The sequence below is a fragment of the Strix uralensis genome, chromosome 6 (assembly GCF_047716275.1).
Source record: "Strix uralensis isolate ZFMK-TIS-50842 chromosome 6, bStrUra1, whole genome shotgun sequence".
NCBI lineage: Eukaryota > Metazoa > Chordata > Aves > Strigiformes > Strigidae > Strix > Strix uralensis.
Genome location: NC_133977.1, coordinates 40666784 through 40683049, shown reverse-complemented (window position 1 = coordinate 40683049; position 16266 = coordinate 40666784). Strand labels below are relative to the sequence as shown.

The 16266-nt window shown below is 37.8% G+C and overlaps 1 protein-coding gene across 3 annotated transcripts in view; it reads right to left on the bottom strand.

Annotated features, from left to right (window-relative positions):
* Positions 1–984: 984 nt before the first annotated feature.
* The window catches only part of KYNU (kynureninase), a 62531-nt gene continuing 47249 nt past the window's right edge, over positions 985–16266 (bottom strand). For all 3 annotated transcript variants that reach the window (XM_074872337.1, XM_074872336.1, XM_074872338.1), the window contains exons 11-14: positions 8019–8071; positions 6427–6512; positions 2829–3059; positions 985–1310 (exon numbers count right to left, since the gene is read on the bottom strand). In XM_074872337.1, coding sequence (XP_074728438.1) covers positions 1158–1310; positions 2829–3059; positions 6427–6512; positions 8019–8071 — 523 coding nt within the window. In that variant the 3' untranslated portion in view covers positions 985–1157. The remainder of the gene's footprint in view (positions 1311–2828; positions 3060–6426; positions 6513–8018; positions 8072–16266) is intronic.

Here is a 16266-nt window from a genome sequence, read left to right as displayed (position 1 = left end):
ATACTCAGAGAGTGTGAAACTTTCAACTAGGAGAAATGTCCTTGAGCCAAAATGGAGTAGACTTCACGTCTTCCCCCAAACCTGTTCTCACTCTTGAAGTAGAGTTTAAAAAAAAATTCTATCAGAAGTAATTTTCTAAGTTTTATATCAAAAATCAGACACACTGAGTATCATCAGAGACAAAGTTTTAGTTGATTCTTGAAAAAGGGCACGTGTTGAATAGCTACAGACTTAGGAGCTTTGTTGCCTATTATGCTAAGTGTTATTTAAGTCTTAAAACAACCCTGTGTAAAATGTTGGTTAAACAGGTTTTTTTCATTGCTCTTAGCTGCCTAGTGCAAATCTCTGTAAAAATTTGGGCCATACTGTAAATTTGCAATGAGATATTTTGCTTAAACTGTTCAGAGTTCATTTTGCCTAATCTGAAATAAGCACTTGCAGTTAAGTGCTCATACAGCCCTTCACACTGGCTTACACAAATTTCAAATTTTTCTCAGCTTTCTCAAGAATATCATCTCCAACATGGCTACCTAGAAAGATAAAGAGTTAATATTTTGTTTTAGCCAACTATCACACCAAAGAAGGTATCTGCAATATAAATTCGTTCTTCAATTAAACCATTAATTAAACTAGAATTTTAAAAAGTTGGGCCTTTTGAAAAATTCAGTACGCAGCAGTTAACAGTTTTGAAACAACTAATTGTTCAACTTTTACTTTTCAGCTATACTATGTACTTTAAATAGAATTGATAAATTAAAAATGTAAATTGGACTATATCTTTTAACAGTTGGTGATTTGTCTATTTTCCACTTTTTATTATGCATCATTTTTATAATAAAGAAGGGATTTTTTTTCATTCCTGTTCTAGTTGATAGCAATTCTTCCATGCTTCTCAAAGCTAATGTAATAAAACTACATAAAATGTTTAAGAAAAGCCCCATTAAAATATACAAAGCATACTAATTCATGAAGTCAAAGTCAAAGCAGAGTGGAAATATGAGCTTTAATAAAACTATGTCTGTTGTAAATAACTATTCAAGCACAGTCATTTTTTTGCAAATTGCATGGGATATAGCTCAGTCTACTTGAAGCAAAGAATCGCTCAGCGGGATAAATGCATCTTAGTCAGAAATAGATTAAAAGATACAGCTGAGCCATCAATAAGAACCAGATAGCGCAGTATTGTTTGCTGTTTGTTTTGAAGATGTAATTGCAGATCCCAGGATTTCAATAAATCTGTGCACATCATGGAAAGAATTGTAGAGAGGAACTGGGGCAATGCGAAGAGCATTTGGTTCTCGCATGTCGCACTGCAAAACAGAAAGGGAACACTTCGTAAATTCAGGTCACTTCATATTTATCTGTCAGAATATATTTTTAAATGTCATCCTTGTCTTCAAGGAAGAATGACTAGACCAACAAGGAGACACATGTAAAAACTTTGGGTCCCCCAAGAAACTATTGTGAGGAGCATTATTGTGAAGAACAGCAAGAAGAATAGTGTGTTACCTAAAAAAGGATGCAAGGCTCAGGATGGGCAAAACTCTAGCAGTGTCATTGAGGGGTTCCAAACCAGCCATGCATCTCCATAATTTACATTAACACCTATAGCAACCCATAGTTGAAGAAGCACACAGGTGACAAAAAAAACACCACAAAACAGAAAAATGCCAGTAGAACAGAGCGTCTTGTAATACAGGTACAATAATGTCGCAGAGCTTGCAGTATTTTTCTTCCCCCCCCTTGTGAATCTGAACATTTCTCTGAATAGAATAATCTCTCATATTTGAAGCATATTACTGCATCATGAAGACAAGCCAACAGTGTAAGGCCCCATGCCCTCTTAAAAGCAGCAGTTCCTGGAATTCCCTGGCAGCACCAAAACAGCAGCATATTTAGCCTAGAAGAGTTCCCCTTTGGGGATACAAGTCACCAGCAGACATAAAACTCATATATCATTTATATGGCATTATGCTATCAGCCTCACCTCCCAGCACTTCTAAATCACCAAATGTATAGCCTTAAATTTAGCTTTTATTCTTTTTGAGCAGTGCTCACCAGTAACTGTGCCATTACCTGGCACTGCCGTTCAGTAGCCTCTTTTTCTGAGGCCTAAAACACATCTCTAAGGAAATGGCAGCTTTTTAATACCTCCTCCTCAATGCCTTGCAAAGAGGAAGGGTTGGACCATTTGCAAATCAGGAAAGGGACTGGTGGAGGTTCAGAGCTCCTTGTCATCGTCGGGTTGTAGGTGTGCGAGCTGTGGCGTTGAGGATGGTGAGCACCACCGGAGTGCTGCTGACTGCCAGCACCCTGGGGGGGCTCGGACCCCCTCTTTGTGGTCTCATGTCTGGACCCACAGCAGGGGACCTGGACAAGCACGCTGAACAGGGGAAGCCTGGGCAGGCAGTACATTGCACTGGACAGCTCTAACATATTTGTGTTTTTCCAGTGATTTGGTTTTTTTCTGTTTTTTCCTCTTTCCTGTTCAGACCACCAGCTTCAGATCCATAATGCCTCCCACCATAATGCACCCATAAAGCAGCTCTAACCTCAGTAGTGACTCCTGGGTGCTACTCACAGAACTACTGGAAATGAATTAATAGAGAAAGGACAATAAACAGACTAACAAATAGTTTATAAAATAACTCTACTTATTTGATTATTTGCACAAGTAAAGATTGAAGATGCTACGTAAGCAATTTTCATCATTCCCAGTCTTTTTTGGCCCTGTATGAGACTATATTTGAATAAAAGAAAAATTATTACTTTGTTATGGTACAGGTTCACAAAACAGTGCATAAGAAGATAAAATTTGATTTACTCACAGCTACTCCTCTCTTCTCCAGCTCTTTAAACACAGATTTGATTGGAAGGGAAAAAGATAGTGTGAGTTGGCAACCTCTTTCCTCAATCTGAGATGGTGTGATTATTTTAACAAAGGGCTTCTCTGGATTTGTTTTATCCTCATTATAGTAATGTTTTATCAGGTATTCCAAGTAACCGGTGAGTAGAATGGATTTCCTTCTCAATGCCTTCATTGTAGTTTGACCAAAAACCTGTAATGATTTCAAATCATTAGGATGATAATGCGTTACTATAGAAAATAAAAAGGAAGTAAAAAAGACTAAATGGGTAGCAGATTTCTCTGTATATTATCACGGAAATCAAGTGGTAATATCAGATAGACATTATACATAAACATGGCAGGATTAGGCTTTTGAAAACACAGGATAAATGTTATTACTTTAGATAATGAAAGACATTTCTGTCTACTGTTAAAAGTTTTACACACATCCATATCTGCATAAATGAACTAGCACACAAAAACAGTTTTCTAAGAGAGCGTTCATCTGCATCTCTGAAGAGGACCCATAAATTCTGTATACATACAACAGGGCTGCATGAAACTCAAAAATCATATACAAGTTTTCCTTTGTATGTACCTCAAAATCCAAGGATCGAGACTGAAACATCCTGACTGATTTACAAATTCTTGTCTTTGAAAGCACAAAATTTATACTAACATATTGACTTTACTGCTTTAAGTGCTGTACAGTCTCTGTAAGTGTCTGCTAGCCCGCATGAAGAAAAAATACTCATGTGATTCTGGTTTAATAGATCTATGCTCTTACACAGCTACAGGGACTGGTGAGCTGCAGAAACTCAAAACATCCTGAGATGTGCAAAAGCAATTGCTTAAAAATGGCAGTGCTACTTCGCCACACAGACAAGAACAATGTGGCAGAAGAGTTTGGGAGCAGGAGAAGGCAAGACAGCTTCTGCTTGTGTTCTGGAAAGGCTCAGTTACAGGGAATAATGGAAAATATGACCCAGGAAACAATTTACCTCTGCCTTCCTCAAACCCTTCCTTTTCTTCTCATGCAAGCAGGTAAAAATGATAAAATATAGACATGCAAGTACCCAATAGTCACTTCCGATCACATTCTGGCACATCAATGCAATATCACTGCTCATGGGCAATTATGCCTTCACTGACTGCAGGCTGCAAAAAAAGAGGCAAGCGGAGGTCCCGTATGAAAATCTATGATCTTCACGTTCAAGAAAACACTGCTCCGCACTGAAGGAGTAACACTTTTAAGATTACTTATATCATAACCTGGAAGACTGTATAAAGAGGTAACAGAAATCCTACTCAAAACACAACAAAGTCTGGTTTCCAGTAGCACCTGGAAACCACTCTTTTGTAGAATAGCCCAAATATTACTCCATGATGCTGTCATCACAACCACTAGATGCTGCACAAAGCCGAAAGCCCCTACGTGTGTTTTCTGTGAAACAAAATATGGCCGCTGTAAGACAGACTTTGCATGGAGACAGTGCAGTCACAGAACTGAATGTGACAGGGACCAGAGCTGTCAGAAGTCAGTACTTGCACAGGTCAGCAAAAATCTAGAGGTGCTTCCCTCACCATACAGACAGACAAAGAGTACATAGGACTATTCAGCTCATTACTGGAGGTAAAATGGAGACCTGCCTCCTATTCCTCTGGGCTTTGCAGCAGTATGAGGGATGGATCTCCTTAGGCTGCATGCAAAAATCTGTTTGCTCAGGCTTTGTGCAAGGAATATTTGGCCTCCTGAGTGACATTTTTTGAAAAAGATCTTTTAAATGTGGCTGTAGAGCGCTCCCCTTTTTTCCATAAAAGGGAGCAGCCACTGCCATAACAGTCACTTTAAGCATTATTGAGGAATAACATCCATTAACACTTGCAGTTTTCATTGTTTCCATTGGAAACACTGCCTTCTGCTTAATGTGTCCCAGTGAAGGTGGCATGCAATTTCACTAGCCATCTCTTGCCAGACATGAAAACTATTTTGTTTCCCACTGTATTAGAGCAATTAGCACTGGGAAATCCTGGCTGTGCCAAAAGGTAATGCAGGCACGGAAAGGGGAGGCGATGGAAACTGCTCAGCCCTCATTGTTTGAGGCTCCCTGCAGTGGGCTAAATGACATCAACCCACACAAACTGGAGCACTGACAATCTGGGTCATAGCAGAATAGCTTTCAGCTTATCTCGAAGGTCACATAAAGTTTAAAAAAATATATTGGATGTTTAAGGACTAACAAAATAAATTGTCAGGCAGAACAAGAAGCATTGCTGTGCCCTTTGCAGTCCTTCAGCGTTGCACGTAAGCTGGAGAGCGCACAACTGGCAATTTTCTGACTTCATTTGCTTGAGATACTGTTTTTTCAGTAAATAAAGAAGAGGGACATACGGCGTATGGACGTTGCCCTTTGTTCCAGCATCAGCTTTGCCGTTACACTAGCGTTAATGGAATGCTAGCAGAAATAAATTTCTCCCATTTTTGCTGGTGGCAAAACCTGGCTAACCAAGGCTGGCTTGAAAAACAGCTTAGGAAAAATTTTAATATAGTACCATATAGTAGGGAAATCTACATAAAACACAACTTCTCTTCTCTGAACACTTTGAAAAACATCCCTTTCAGCCACAAAGACCCGCAGAGTCCTGCATTTCAGAGGTGAACAATCCATAAGAGAAATGCTGCTACGTCTCAATATGAAACGCAACACGATACAAGGTGTTTGGAGAACAGCTGCATGCCTTCAGACGGGGCTGAATTGTGCTTTCCAAGGTGGACCAGAGGCTTTCAGCACATGGGTCGCACCTTCCTAGAAAGGAAGGGATTAGGTCTGTACAGCAGGACTGGCCTTTCCACAGCTCAGCGATTTGGACCAAGATAGGTCAGAGATGGGCCCTGCTCCTTTGGCCACCAGAACACTAATGAAGAGATGAAAGGAAAAAACAGTTTGGAGCTATCCTACACTCATCAATTCCCCTTTTAGGAAGCGTTCACAGACAGCTTCTGTCTTTTCTGTTTGTTATCAAAGAGACTACAGCAGATGAGAGGTTCCCTGAGCCACTGGTTCAGCTTAGGCTCCAGGACACCCAGTGGCCACATCCATTTTCTTTCATAAAGGAGCTAAGTCTGCTTTGCTCAGGGAAATATATGTAGAAGCAACTTGGGATGCAACTTTCCAGAGTTAACGCAATTCCTTCATAGGAAGATCTCAAACAGCATCCTTCACGAGTTGCACTGAGGCAAGCTCTGAATATCTCCATGGGAAAAGCTGCTGTTTGTACTGAGCCCTGAAAAGCCAGGACAAGCACAGTGCTAGCGGCCAGGCTTGGATGTACAAACCTCATGTATACTGGGTCCAACAGCAAAGTTTGTGAGAACAGTGAAGGGATGAGTATATTTATTAGACGCCTGGGTTTCTCAGGGTTGTGGGGTTATTTTTTTTTTGTTTTCATTCCTTCCCCTCCCCCTTCGCTTCTTAACTATTCTGCACTTTTTTAAGGGAGACAGCAATAATACATGTAACATTCATTTAACATTTTAATACTCTTAAATTCAGGCTCAAAGTAAACCAGTCACTTACCTCTAAACTAGCTTGCAGAGAACAGACCAGTAAAATTGGAGGATTTGATAACCGAAATCCATTAATTCCTTCACTTAGTTGTAATTCTGGAAAATGAATAACTTATGTTAGTGGTTTTGTTTGCTTCCTTTTAATGGATTGGACCTTATCTTGAAGTCCATCCTCACACAATAAAATATTTCACTAAAGTGGCTTGTAGGAATCGGTCATTAAAAGGAAATAGCAATCTATTCACAGCTAATACTCTTAACTTTGAGAGAAGCCCAATTTTATCCAGCAGAAGACCTCATTAGCAGCTTCATGGGAACTAGAGAACTGCAATTAATTTGTTTAAATGGTGTGTGTTAAAACAACATTTACACTTGAATCTCTTTTAACACTGGCACAAACCAGAGAAATTCCAAGTCAGCAGAGGCACGCTCATGAGAAGCTGCGGTGCACGAGCAGGGAATCATGTTCCTTAACTTTATTAAAATGACGAGACACATGGGAGACTGCGTATGCAGCTAAGTGTAGCTTCAGGCCACATAGAGAAGTTGTATAGACTTTAGGCTGTGAAATTTCACAAAATCTATTTAATAAATCTATAAAGCCTCGCTGTAAGTTCTGTGTCACCGTTTCTATTTTATGCTCCAGCACCAGAGCTGGATGCTGTGGAGGAAATGCTTTTCATGCACAGCAGACTGGCTAATTTTATAATGATCATTGCCCAACTTCTCCCCTATAAACTGCCTATAGAAACGAATAAAGGATTTTCTTCTTCTAACAGTATTTCAAGGTAATTTGTGTCTCCTGCTGGCTTTCCATAATGCCACTCTCTTACATTTGGTCAGAAAACAAAGAGCAGACTGAAGCTATTAAGAGAGGTGTTCTCCAGCCAAAGTCACATCAATAGGCACTGCCACAGAAAATTAAAAATATATTAAAACCAAAACAACCAATCAAACCAAAAAGCTCCTTTCTCCTTCTCATCCCCAGGGTATTCTGTCTGCCATATTTTAAAATGGAGCTGAACAGTCTAACTGTCAGATTTGTAAAGGAGTCCTCATTTCATATTGGGGCAATACATACTTGTCTATTTCAAAGCAGATTTGGTTTTGTCTTATAACTCATCTTTTGCTAGTGCAAGGAATTAGGAGATGCTGAAACATTAGTGGTATTTCGTGACTTATGTCAGGTTGCCTTACCTTTATTTATATAATTTCTCATTAATTCTAGTGGAACTAATCCTAAAAAAAGATATTACCCAAGTGAATGATAGCAGATCCTCGCTCCTCAGAGACTTATGAGTTTAATTCACTGAGATACTTTGAAAGTTTCATCCGTATTCTAGATTTGCATTTTGAAGGTATTTTAGTAAAATGTCTAGAAGCAGACAGTCAGACCCATATGCCCAGAGACCAAATTTATTCCCACATTTGTTTTGTTAACTCTATTGCATTAAAATATTTAGGATGAGTTTTGCTTAATAACTTTAACATGAGTGAAGAAATGCAAAGTTCTATCCCTTCTATTTAGACTACTATAAAAGTGACGCTGGTTGTATATAAATACATCAAATAAGGTAAAATTGAAAGTGCAAAAGTACATACTGTTTTCCATGAGGAATCGTGTTTTGAAGTCATGACCCCACCAGCCAATTAGCCTAAAATTTTGTAAAGAATGCAAATTAATATCAATCTTGGTATAATATCTTTTAATTTAGATTTCAGAGTTAAGAAATACATAAGATTAAGAAATATATGCACTTCTATTAATACATTGTATTTCTAACAATGACATAAAAATGCAATAAATTCTATAAATAGCTAGCACTAAAAACTTAATTTTACTATTTGGGAATTTCTTTTTAACTACTAGTGGTAAAATGTACCACATCTTTCAATTAACTATTGATTCTAACAATATCCATTTTCTCTGAATTCATTTCACAAAACAAAAAATAGAACAGAAGTATTTCCACTGTTTTTTTTTCAAGGCATTAAATTCAAACCCTCCCACTTAGTTTAATGAATATTGAAAGCTAAAAGGTGTTATAAAATCTGACTTTTTTTCACCAAGAAAATAGTGATGGACAGCAGACAGACAATAGGACCTCAGAATATGGATTGTGTGGGCATTGTCTCTTCCCTACTGCGAGACAGCAGTGTGAATTCTGAGTAAACTTTTATTCTCCTGAACTTATTCCTCAAAAGCTTTCCTTGAAGTAAAAAACAAACGAGTTTAATGGAAAAATATTTTTTTTAAGATCATCTCTGGAAAAAAAATAATTAAAGATAATTTATTTCAAAAATCATTTATCCAAGCTTGTACATCATGATGACACTACATTAACAACTCATATTTGCTGAAAAATATGCTCAAGGAGATAGCAATAAACAGTTTTCCAAAGCAGCTGGATCACATAGAGCCCAAGGCGCTGCGGATAAAGTCAATATTGTAAAATCAAGGACTCTCTCCCCACCTCCTTTGGGTTCTCTAATTATTAACTCAGTACATGATAATATTGGTGACTAATAATGTCAGTGCTACTTGAAATTTCCCATGTATCAATGCTATTAACCACAGTCTCCAGGACACCATTTCTTCCAAGGCTTCGCTCAGTTTTCTCTATGCCAGTTAGCAGAGTTGTTAGGAGTGAAGCCTGGCAACTGTTCAAAATTTGTAATAATAATAAAAAAAAAAAAATCTATAAGTAAACCTCATGGTAGATCAGCCTTCCTGGAGGTAGACAAGGAAAAGGAAAGTCATTGCCCCTCTCTAAAGCAGGAACACTTCTTTGCAGTATGCTTAAAAGAGCTTAGCTCTACAGAATTTAAACCACGTTTGAGTTAAAAACTTGTTATATGAATACCGCATAGTGTAAAATAAAATACTTCATATTTCTGTATAACAACATAGGTTTTATGTTTACTTCTATGAAAGGCTCTGAGCTGCATCCAAACATAGTGTATACAAAAAAAGCGTACTTTTTTCTTTATTGCTGCGTGATGTTTTTATTATTCTAAGACCCATGAAAATCAATAGTGCAATATACATTCATTTCAAATGAGATATTACATTGCCAAAATGAGTATACACCAAATAAAGTATAATGCATCTTCTGCCCAAGTGACTCAGTTACTGATGCTTTGAATCATAAAAGATATTCCAGCTATTTAATATGAACTGTATAATATATATAAAACATTTTACTATAAACCCTGAATGTTGTATGTTACTACAACATGATACTAATGTCAATGGCACACACATTCCATTAATTCCAAAAGTTTTAAACAGAAAAAAATCCATGGGAAGTATGACATTTGGACTATTACTCTATAGCAAGAAGAATACAATGCTATGTTCTATTTAGACCACATCCTAAAGTCAAAGACATAATAAACATCAACCAGAATATTACCCAGATACAGCCTGATGAAAAGCACTCTGGTTGCATTTTGAATACTCAAAACTTACTAACTCTGAGGCTGGCTTAAAACCAGCCCTCTGCTGCAGCACCACATTTGCAACTTGGAAACTGAAATTTCAGAACTTTTCCAAAATGACAGAATGAAGGATTTTTTTAAAGACAGTTTTAGCTGTCTTGCCCTTTCCTACCATAACATTGACAATTTGCTTTTTTCTTTTTTCTTTTTTTTTCTTTTTGGCTGTTCTAGAACTTCAGAGGTGTCACTACAGGATGTGCACTTTGAGGCAGCTCTGGTCCTACACTCTCATTGATCTAATGGTCCATATGGATGTCACATTATTTGACATTTAAGTTGACAGGCTTCAAAGTGTGGAAATTAACAAAATCTTTTCAAATTAGCAATTTGCTGTTTACAATTTTCTGTGAAAATTTTGAAATGAAGTTGCCACTGCTATGCCAAATTTCAACCTGTTATGATGGGAAATAACTAAGGTGTTAAACCCCAAACATAAGGCTTTATAAATGCTCGCTAAAAATAATAGGCAATAAAACTGCACATTAAGATACTGCAGTAAAATTTCTTATTAAAGTTATGTTACTCTGCATGCAAAATGAGTATTTTGAAATGCAGTCACCATTTTGACTATCTCTGCTTCAAGAACAAAGGCACCAAGATCTAAATTGATTTTGAATTCCAAACCATAATCTTTACAAAATCCATAACGTTGAAGGCTCTGAAAAGTCTGATATGATATGCTTGTGTTTAAAAATCCCTTAAACTTGTTAGTAACAGGACTCTAGAGTTACATCCTTTTCATTGCAGATAAAACCTGTTTTGTGGAGTGTGTTAAAAATCAGTGTCTGGGGAGAAAAGGATCTAATTTTGCAAGTGTTCCACTATAAATCTTCGAGAATAACGTTTTACTGGTCACTGCCCTTGACATGTCAGTGTATCCCAGTATATAAACGTTATCCCAGTGCTGGCCAGCTTTGTGGTGTGTGCCCCGATGGCATCCTGCTGACAGGCCCAGGTAGCCTCAGCCTCCCAGGGCTGCTCAGCAGAGGTGCTCCTGCAGCTAACATCTCTCCATCCAGCAGCAAAAACATACATGAAACCCATTGCAATCATGCCAAAAAGGAGAGTAGATTAATGCAGAATCAGCTGTGGGACATTTTGCTAGGTGTGCATGTTTTTACAAACCCACTTCTATAATAAAATAACTTTTAAAATAGATAACGCACTGTTTTATTTCATGCCTCAGATAAAACGCATGTCTTCATGGTTTGATAACACTGAAATAGGGAATTCTGCAGCTTTCCAGTCTATACACAGAACTAGTTTTTAAATCATAGAATGGTTTGGGTTGGGAGGGACCTTAAAGATCATCCAATTCCAACCCCTCTGCCATGGGCAGGGACACCTTCCACTAGAAGTGCCATATTAAATTTAAAGCAATCTGTTACTAGCTCAATTTCATAAAACAAGTGAGCATATAATGAAATATTGCCGAAAGGTTTTCAAATTCCTTATTTTTACCCAAAAATGTTCTCGTATTTCACAAATCAATGAACAAAAATTTGCTGGGTTGGAAAATGACTCCAGAAGGGAACAGTATCCTCTCATTTAGTCATGCTCTCTTTAAGTGCATTTACACCAGGGAACAATCCCCTCAATAAGTAGTTTTATTTAGTTCATTTTCCTTCTTCGTATCTGTCTGCTTTAGACTGAAATGCTGGTTGTTCATAATTTGAGTCATCTCGTTTGTAGTTGCATTAATGATGCAAGAGTGGGGGATATAATGATCATGATATATGTGTAGTGTAAACATCAAAGAAGATCCAGTTAAAGAACACAGAAGAAAATACAAAAAAAATTCCTTTGACCTTTGCTTCGAAGTTACAGATGATCATGCTACTCATTTATAATTTACAGCCTGAAGCAACATGGGCCTCATTTCCCTTCTTGGCATGAAAAAAAAAAAGAAAGGAGTGATACAGAAAACAGGGAAATACCATTAATGTGGCCCAACTTTCACAATCCAGGGCAATGCGCTGGAAGCATACTGTCATTATATTGTGTGAGAAATATTTTCATGTCCATGAGAAAGCACATTGAAAAGCTACAACAGGAATGCAGTGTGAAATCAGTAATACTTTATATTACACTTGCCAGCTTCACTGGGCATGGAACAGTTTGTCTTCTCTCCGTTATCAGGTCACAACTCTATCTAGAAATTTCGTATTAATTACTTAGATTATATCTATATTAGGAGCATATACCAACAAAGCATGCTCTGTTTATGAAACCATGGACTAAGCTAAATCATAAGCAGGCAGTTTTGGGGTGGACTGTGTCCACAAAGCAGCTGATATATCTACCGGGTGGCAGCCAAGCTCTTCATTCACCCATTGTTTTATTTTTGCAAAAACTTCCAGGTGTTGGCAAAGATTTGTTTGAGTTTTCATGCTGCTGTTCTAGCTATGAGTAAGAATCAGCTTTGAGGAGTTAATGAGACATCTCCCTGCTCCCAAAGTTTATTACACAGAACTGAGGCAGATATTATACTACATCTGCAAAGGCAGCCTCGTGCAGGAAAACAAAAGAAAAGGCCAACAATACTCATTGAGTTTCTTGCAGTCCTCTATGTCCATGACACAACTGGCTGGTTGAAGAGCACATCCATGCCCTGTGCTTATGTCTCATGACACTCTTAACACCTATAACAGACAACTAAGAGCCACAACATGGTGTGACACAAGTTTAGAGAATGAAGGTTAACTGTGTCTCCAATATCACACTATCAGCAGGAAACATGTTAAATAAACAACCCAGGAGGTTTTAGGAATTAGACTACAAAAGAATACAGAAAGCCTGGAGGCTGGAGCCAGCCTGAAGCTAGGAACAAACTACATCTGACCTCAGTCATGGCGATTTGGCCATGCTTGATCATCACCCTGCTGCCTAGGAGAACGTGGTGGTACCACATCCAAAGTCCAGTTCTGCACAGCTTTCATGTTTCAAAATGCAGGTTAAAAAAAAAAAAAAAAAAAAAACAACAAGTTACAGTCAGCTCCCAAAGACTAAAAATATCCCTTATCATGTCTTACATCCATATATAAATCTCCAGTTCAACTGAAAGTTTAATTCCATATCTTGAGGTGTATTCATCCAGTGTCCTGGGCTCCACATAGCACAATATAGATAGAAAAAGTAGCCAGGACTCAGGTCCTGAGCAGGAACATCTCTTAATGTTTCTGAACTCAGACAAAAGTCAATCCCAGATGACAAGCTTATATAAACAGTTGTATCATCCCCTCAAAGCCACCTTACTCTCACCCAGATTTGCAAACAGCTCTTCACAAACTCTGAGCACAGACCTGAGGCCTAACAGCTGGGGCACAGTCTTTACATTCTACTCTGCATTAATTTTATTGCAGTTTTCTAACTGCAATTTTTTGATATATTTTAATTTCATTTTTATTGCAAGAACATGAGCATGATTGTGCTTCTTCATATTCAATGCCAAAATTCAGGATGACTGCCTCCTCTGCCCCCCCACCCAGGAAAACAGAAGAAAACTCTCATTGCTTTACATAGTATATTTCTGGCTCACTGACTAGAGTTTGAGAAGGAGTTTCAATTTTCTTTGCTATCACAGACTTGTCTGATCATGGATGAGTCATTTAGTCATTCCATGCCTCAAGCCCTCATCTGTAGAAATGCTGCTCAGTACTGCCCTAACTCTCTGGAGAGTGGTGAGAATAAATTTGTTAAAATATTTTCACATACTTAGCAATGAGGACCATGTAAGAATGGGAAAAAAAAAGATTTCCTTGCAGTATCTTACACTGGATTTCTTGAAATACAGATAGGGAAAGGGGATTTGGAGGTAATGGCTGATGCTAGTAGGTTTCTTCCCTCTTCTCAACCTTTCCCCAAATTGTCCTCTCAGGCTCAAAAGATGTTTCTAGTGTTAGGTTTCTCCTGATTTCAGACCTTAATATTTTTCTTGATCCACGTCACCTATCTGGCTCTTAAGTCAAGGAAAATAAAATAAAAATCAATATTTCTATTGCTTAATTCCACCTGGTGTTTTACAGCTCTGCTGAAACACAACTGAAGCCAAGTGGATGGACAACGTTGTTTCACTGCAACTCCATCCTGTCCGTACTGGGCCCCACAAGAAGGCCCTGCTCTGACCCAGGCTCCCCTGTTGACAGCTCGCTGGAAGGGAGAAAATTATTTCAAACCATATTTGCTGTGGTGATGAGCATTCTGTTTAATCAAAACAAAGAATAATTGAAAAGCAACTCCCAGTCTCATCACTGAAATGCAGAATTCAAATATTTTAACCCTCCTGTGCAGGTGAAATTCTTCATACACTGTGAAGTTATTAGTTATGGCGTGTACTTCATAGTGTGTGCATATGTATATATATATATATATGGGCCACAATTTGCATGGGAGTTTAAGGGAGTTAACAACTAGCCCCTGTTAGACTCTAGCAATATTTGGAAACCTAACTCTCACTGTCTCCTTCAGAAAGCCTTGCCAAGATTTCCAGAAGCTATATTTAAAGGCTTTTTTTTTTTTCTCCTTCATATCTATTTAGATATCCTTCATCCCAAACGGTACAATTGGACTTCTTTCATTACTCTCTTCTGTGCAATGTCTGTTGTTAATTTTAAGTAGGATCTGCTGTTAGAATCTGAAAAGCTTTTGAAGCCCAGGTAATTATTAGCCTCAGACTTCTGCAGTTTTGGACTTGCACATACTCTGATGCTTTCCTTACCCTTTTCAACTCATTACAAATATTTCCTAATTATTAAGCATATGTGACTTGTGAGCAATGCCATACATTATTAATGGACCAGCCTCTTAGAACTCGGTGGCAAAAATCAAAACTCCTTATGAAAAGTTGCTACTGTGAAAGTAGTAACTTTTCATATTTAATATCAATGAGGCTTTACTTTGTCAAAAGACCAAAGTAATACGATTGTATTAGAGGCTAATAGCATGACATTCCTCTTCTGTTAAATAGCTTGCATTTTCAGCACCATCTAAAGGGAGACAATTTTTCTCTTCTATTTTGAGGTTTGTCTTTGTTAAAAAATAGCTAAATTCATTTTCTGCCTAGCAGCAAGTTTTAACAGCAAAGACCAAAATCCTGAAAAACTGTTTCATAATCTAAACAATGACACTTACTTCACTATGCAACTGTGATGGGTGAAATTAAGAAATCTCTAGATTTGAGTAATCATCCTTTTTCTAAAAGTAGCTGCGCAGTTCTCTGCTTCTCCGAGGTGGGAAATTTGATGCAACTGTTGCCACAATTAGAGAGATTCTTGGGTGAAAAACCTAGGCTGTTTGGTCAATCAAGTGCAAGGTGATTTACAGCTGATAGGTATTTGAAGATAGAGGGCACACACACTCTTCTTGAATTGATTTTTTCCTTGTTAGTCTTTTAGACTCAACACAAGTGGGAATACACCAATTTCAACATGTCCCTCCATGTTACCCCTCCAGGTCAAAACAAAAGGAGATTGAGTTCACTTCTATAGCAGGAAACAAGTTGCTGTGATCAGGGCATGAGAAAGAGAAATGGCTGCAATGCTGCGAATCCAATCAGGGCCCCTTGGAGTCGCACAGAGCTCTCCGCCAAACCTTGAAGGCGCTTGCAATGAGGGATGATAATTTCATTCGCCATGATCAGGCAAAAGAAAGGTATGATCAAGCAGCAGACAAAATTGGAACCTAAATTAAATCCCAGGAAAAGATCTCACAAAAACAACCCCTCTAAGGCTAATGAAGTTGAATTAAAAACTGTTAAATCAGCTTACAAACAACTATTATCACAAAGTGCTCATATATCACTTCCACTAGCCAAATATCAGATATATGAAAAGGGGAATACAGCCAACAGTGTGTTAGCACATTTAGTAAGGGGAAATCGAATATTCTGCCTAACACCAGAAATTAAAAATCAAGCAGGGAGCCAATTTACTCACAGAGGTATTAATAAAGTTCTCAGTGATTTTTATAAAGTATTGAACAGTTCCCAATTATATTATGGTGATAAAAAAGCATATTACATTCTTTAAGAATTCAGTAATTTTTTTTAGACTGTTTCAAATAGATTAAATTAAACTAGAATTGAAAGCAACAGTCCCTCCTAGAGCTACTTCTAAATGTGAATTCTGACTTAAAGGAGACTTGGATAGTTTTGATTACTATGATGCATTTACTGAACTATAGAGTCTCCTCAATCCCTTGGATGAATCTTTGAGATGATGATATCTAGATAGATCTCTAAATAATACATGTTTCTGACTGAACTATAATATAAAAATTTTAAGATCTGGGAAGCTGCACTTCCTCAGGTCTTTGTTGTTTTTGAATACAGCAATCACAATATTAATGCAAG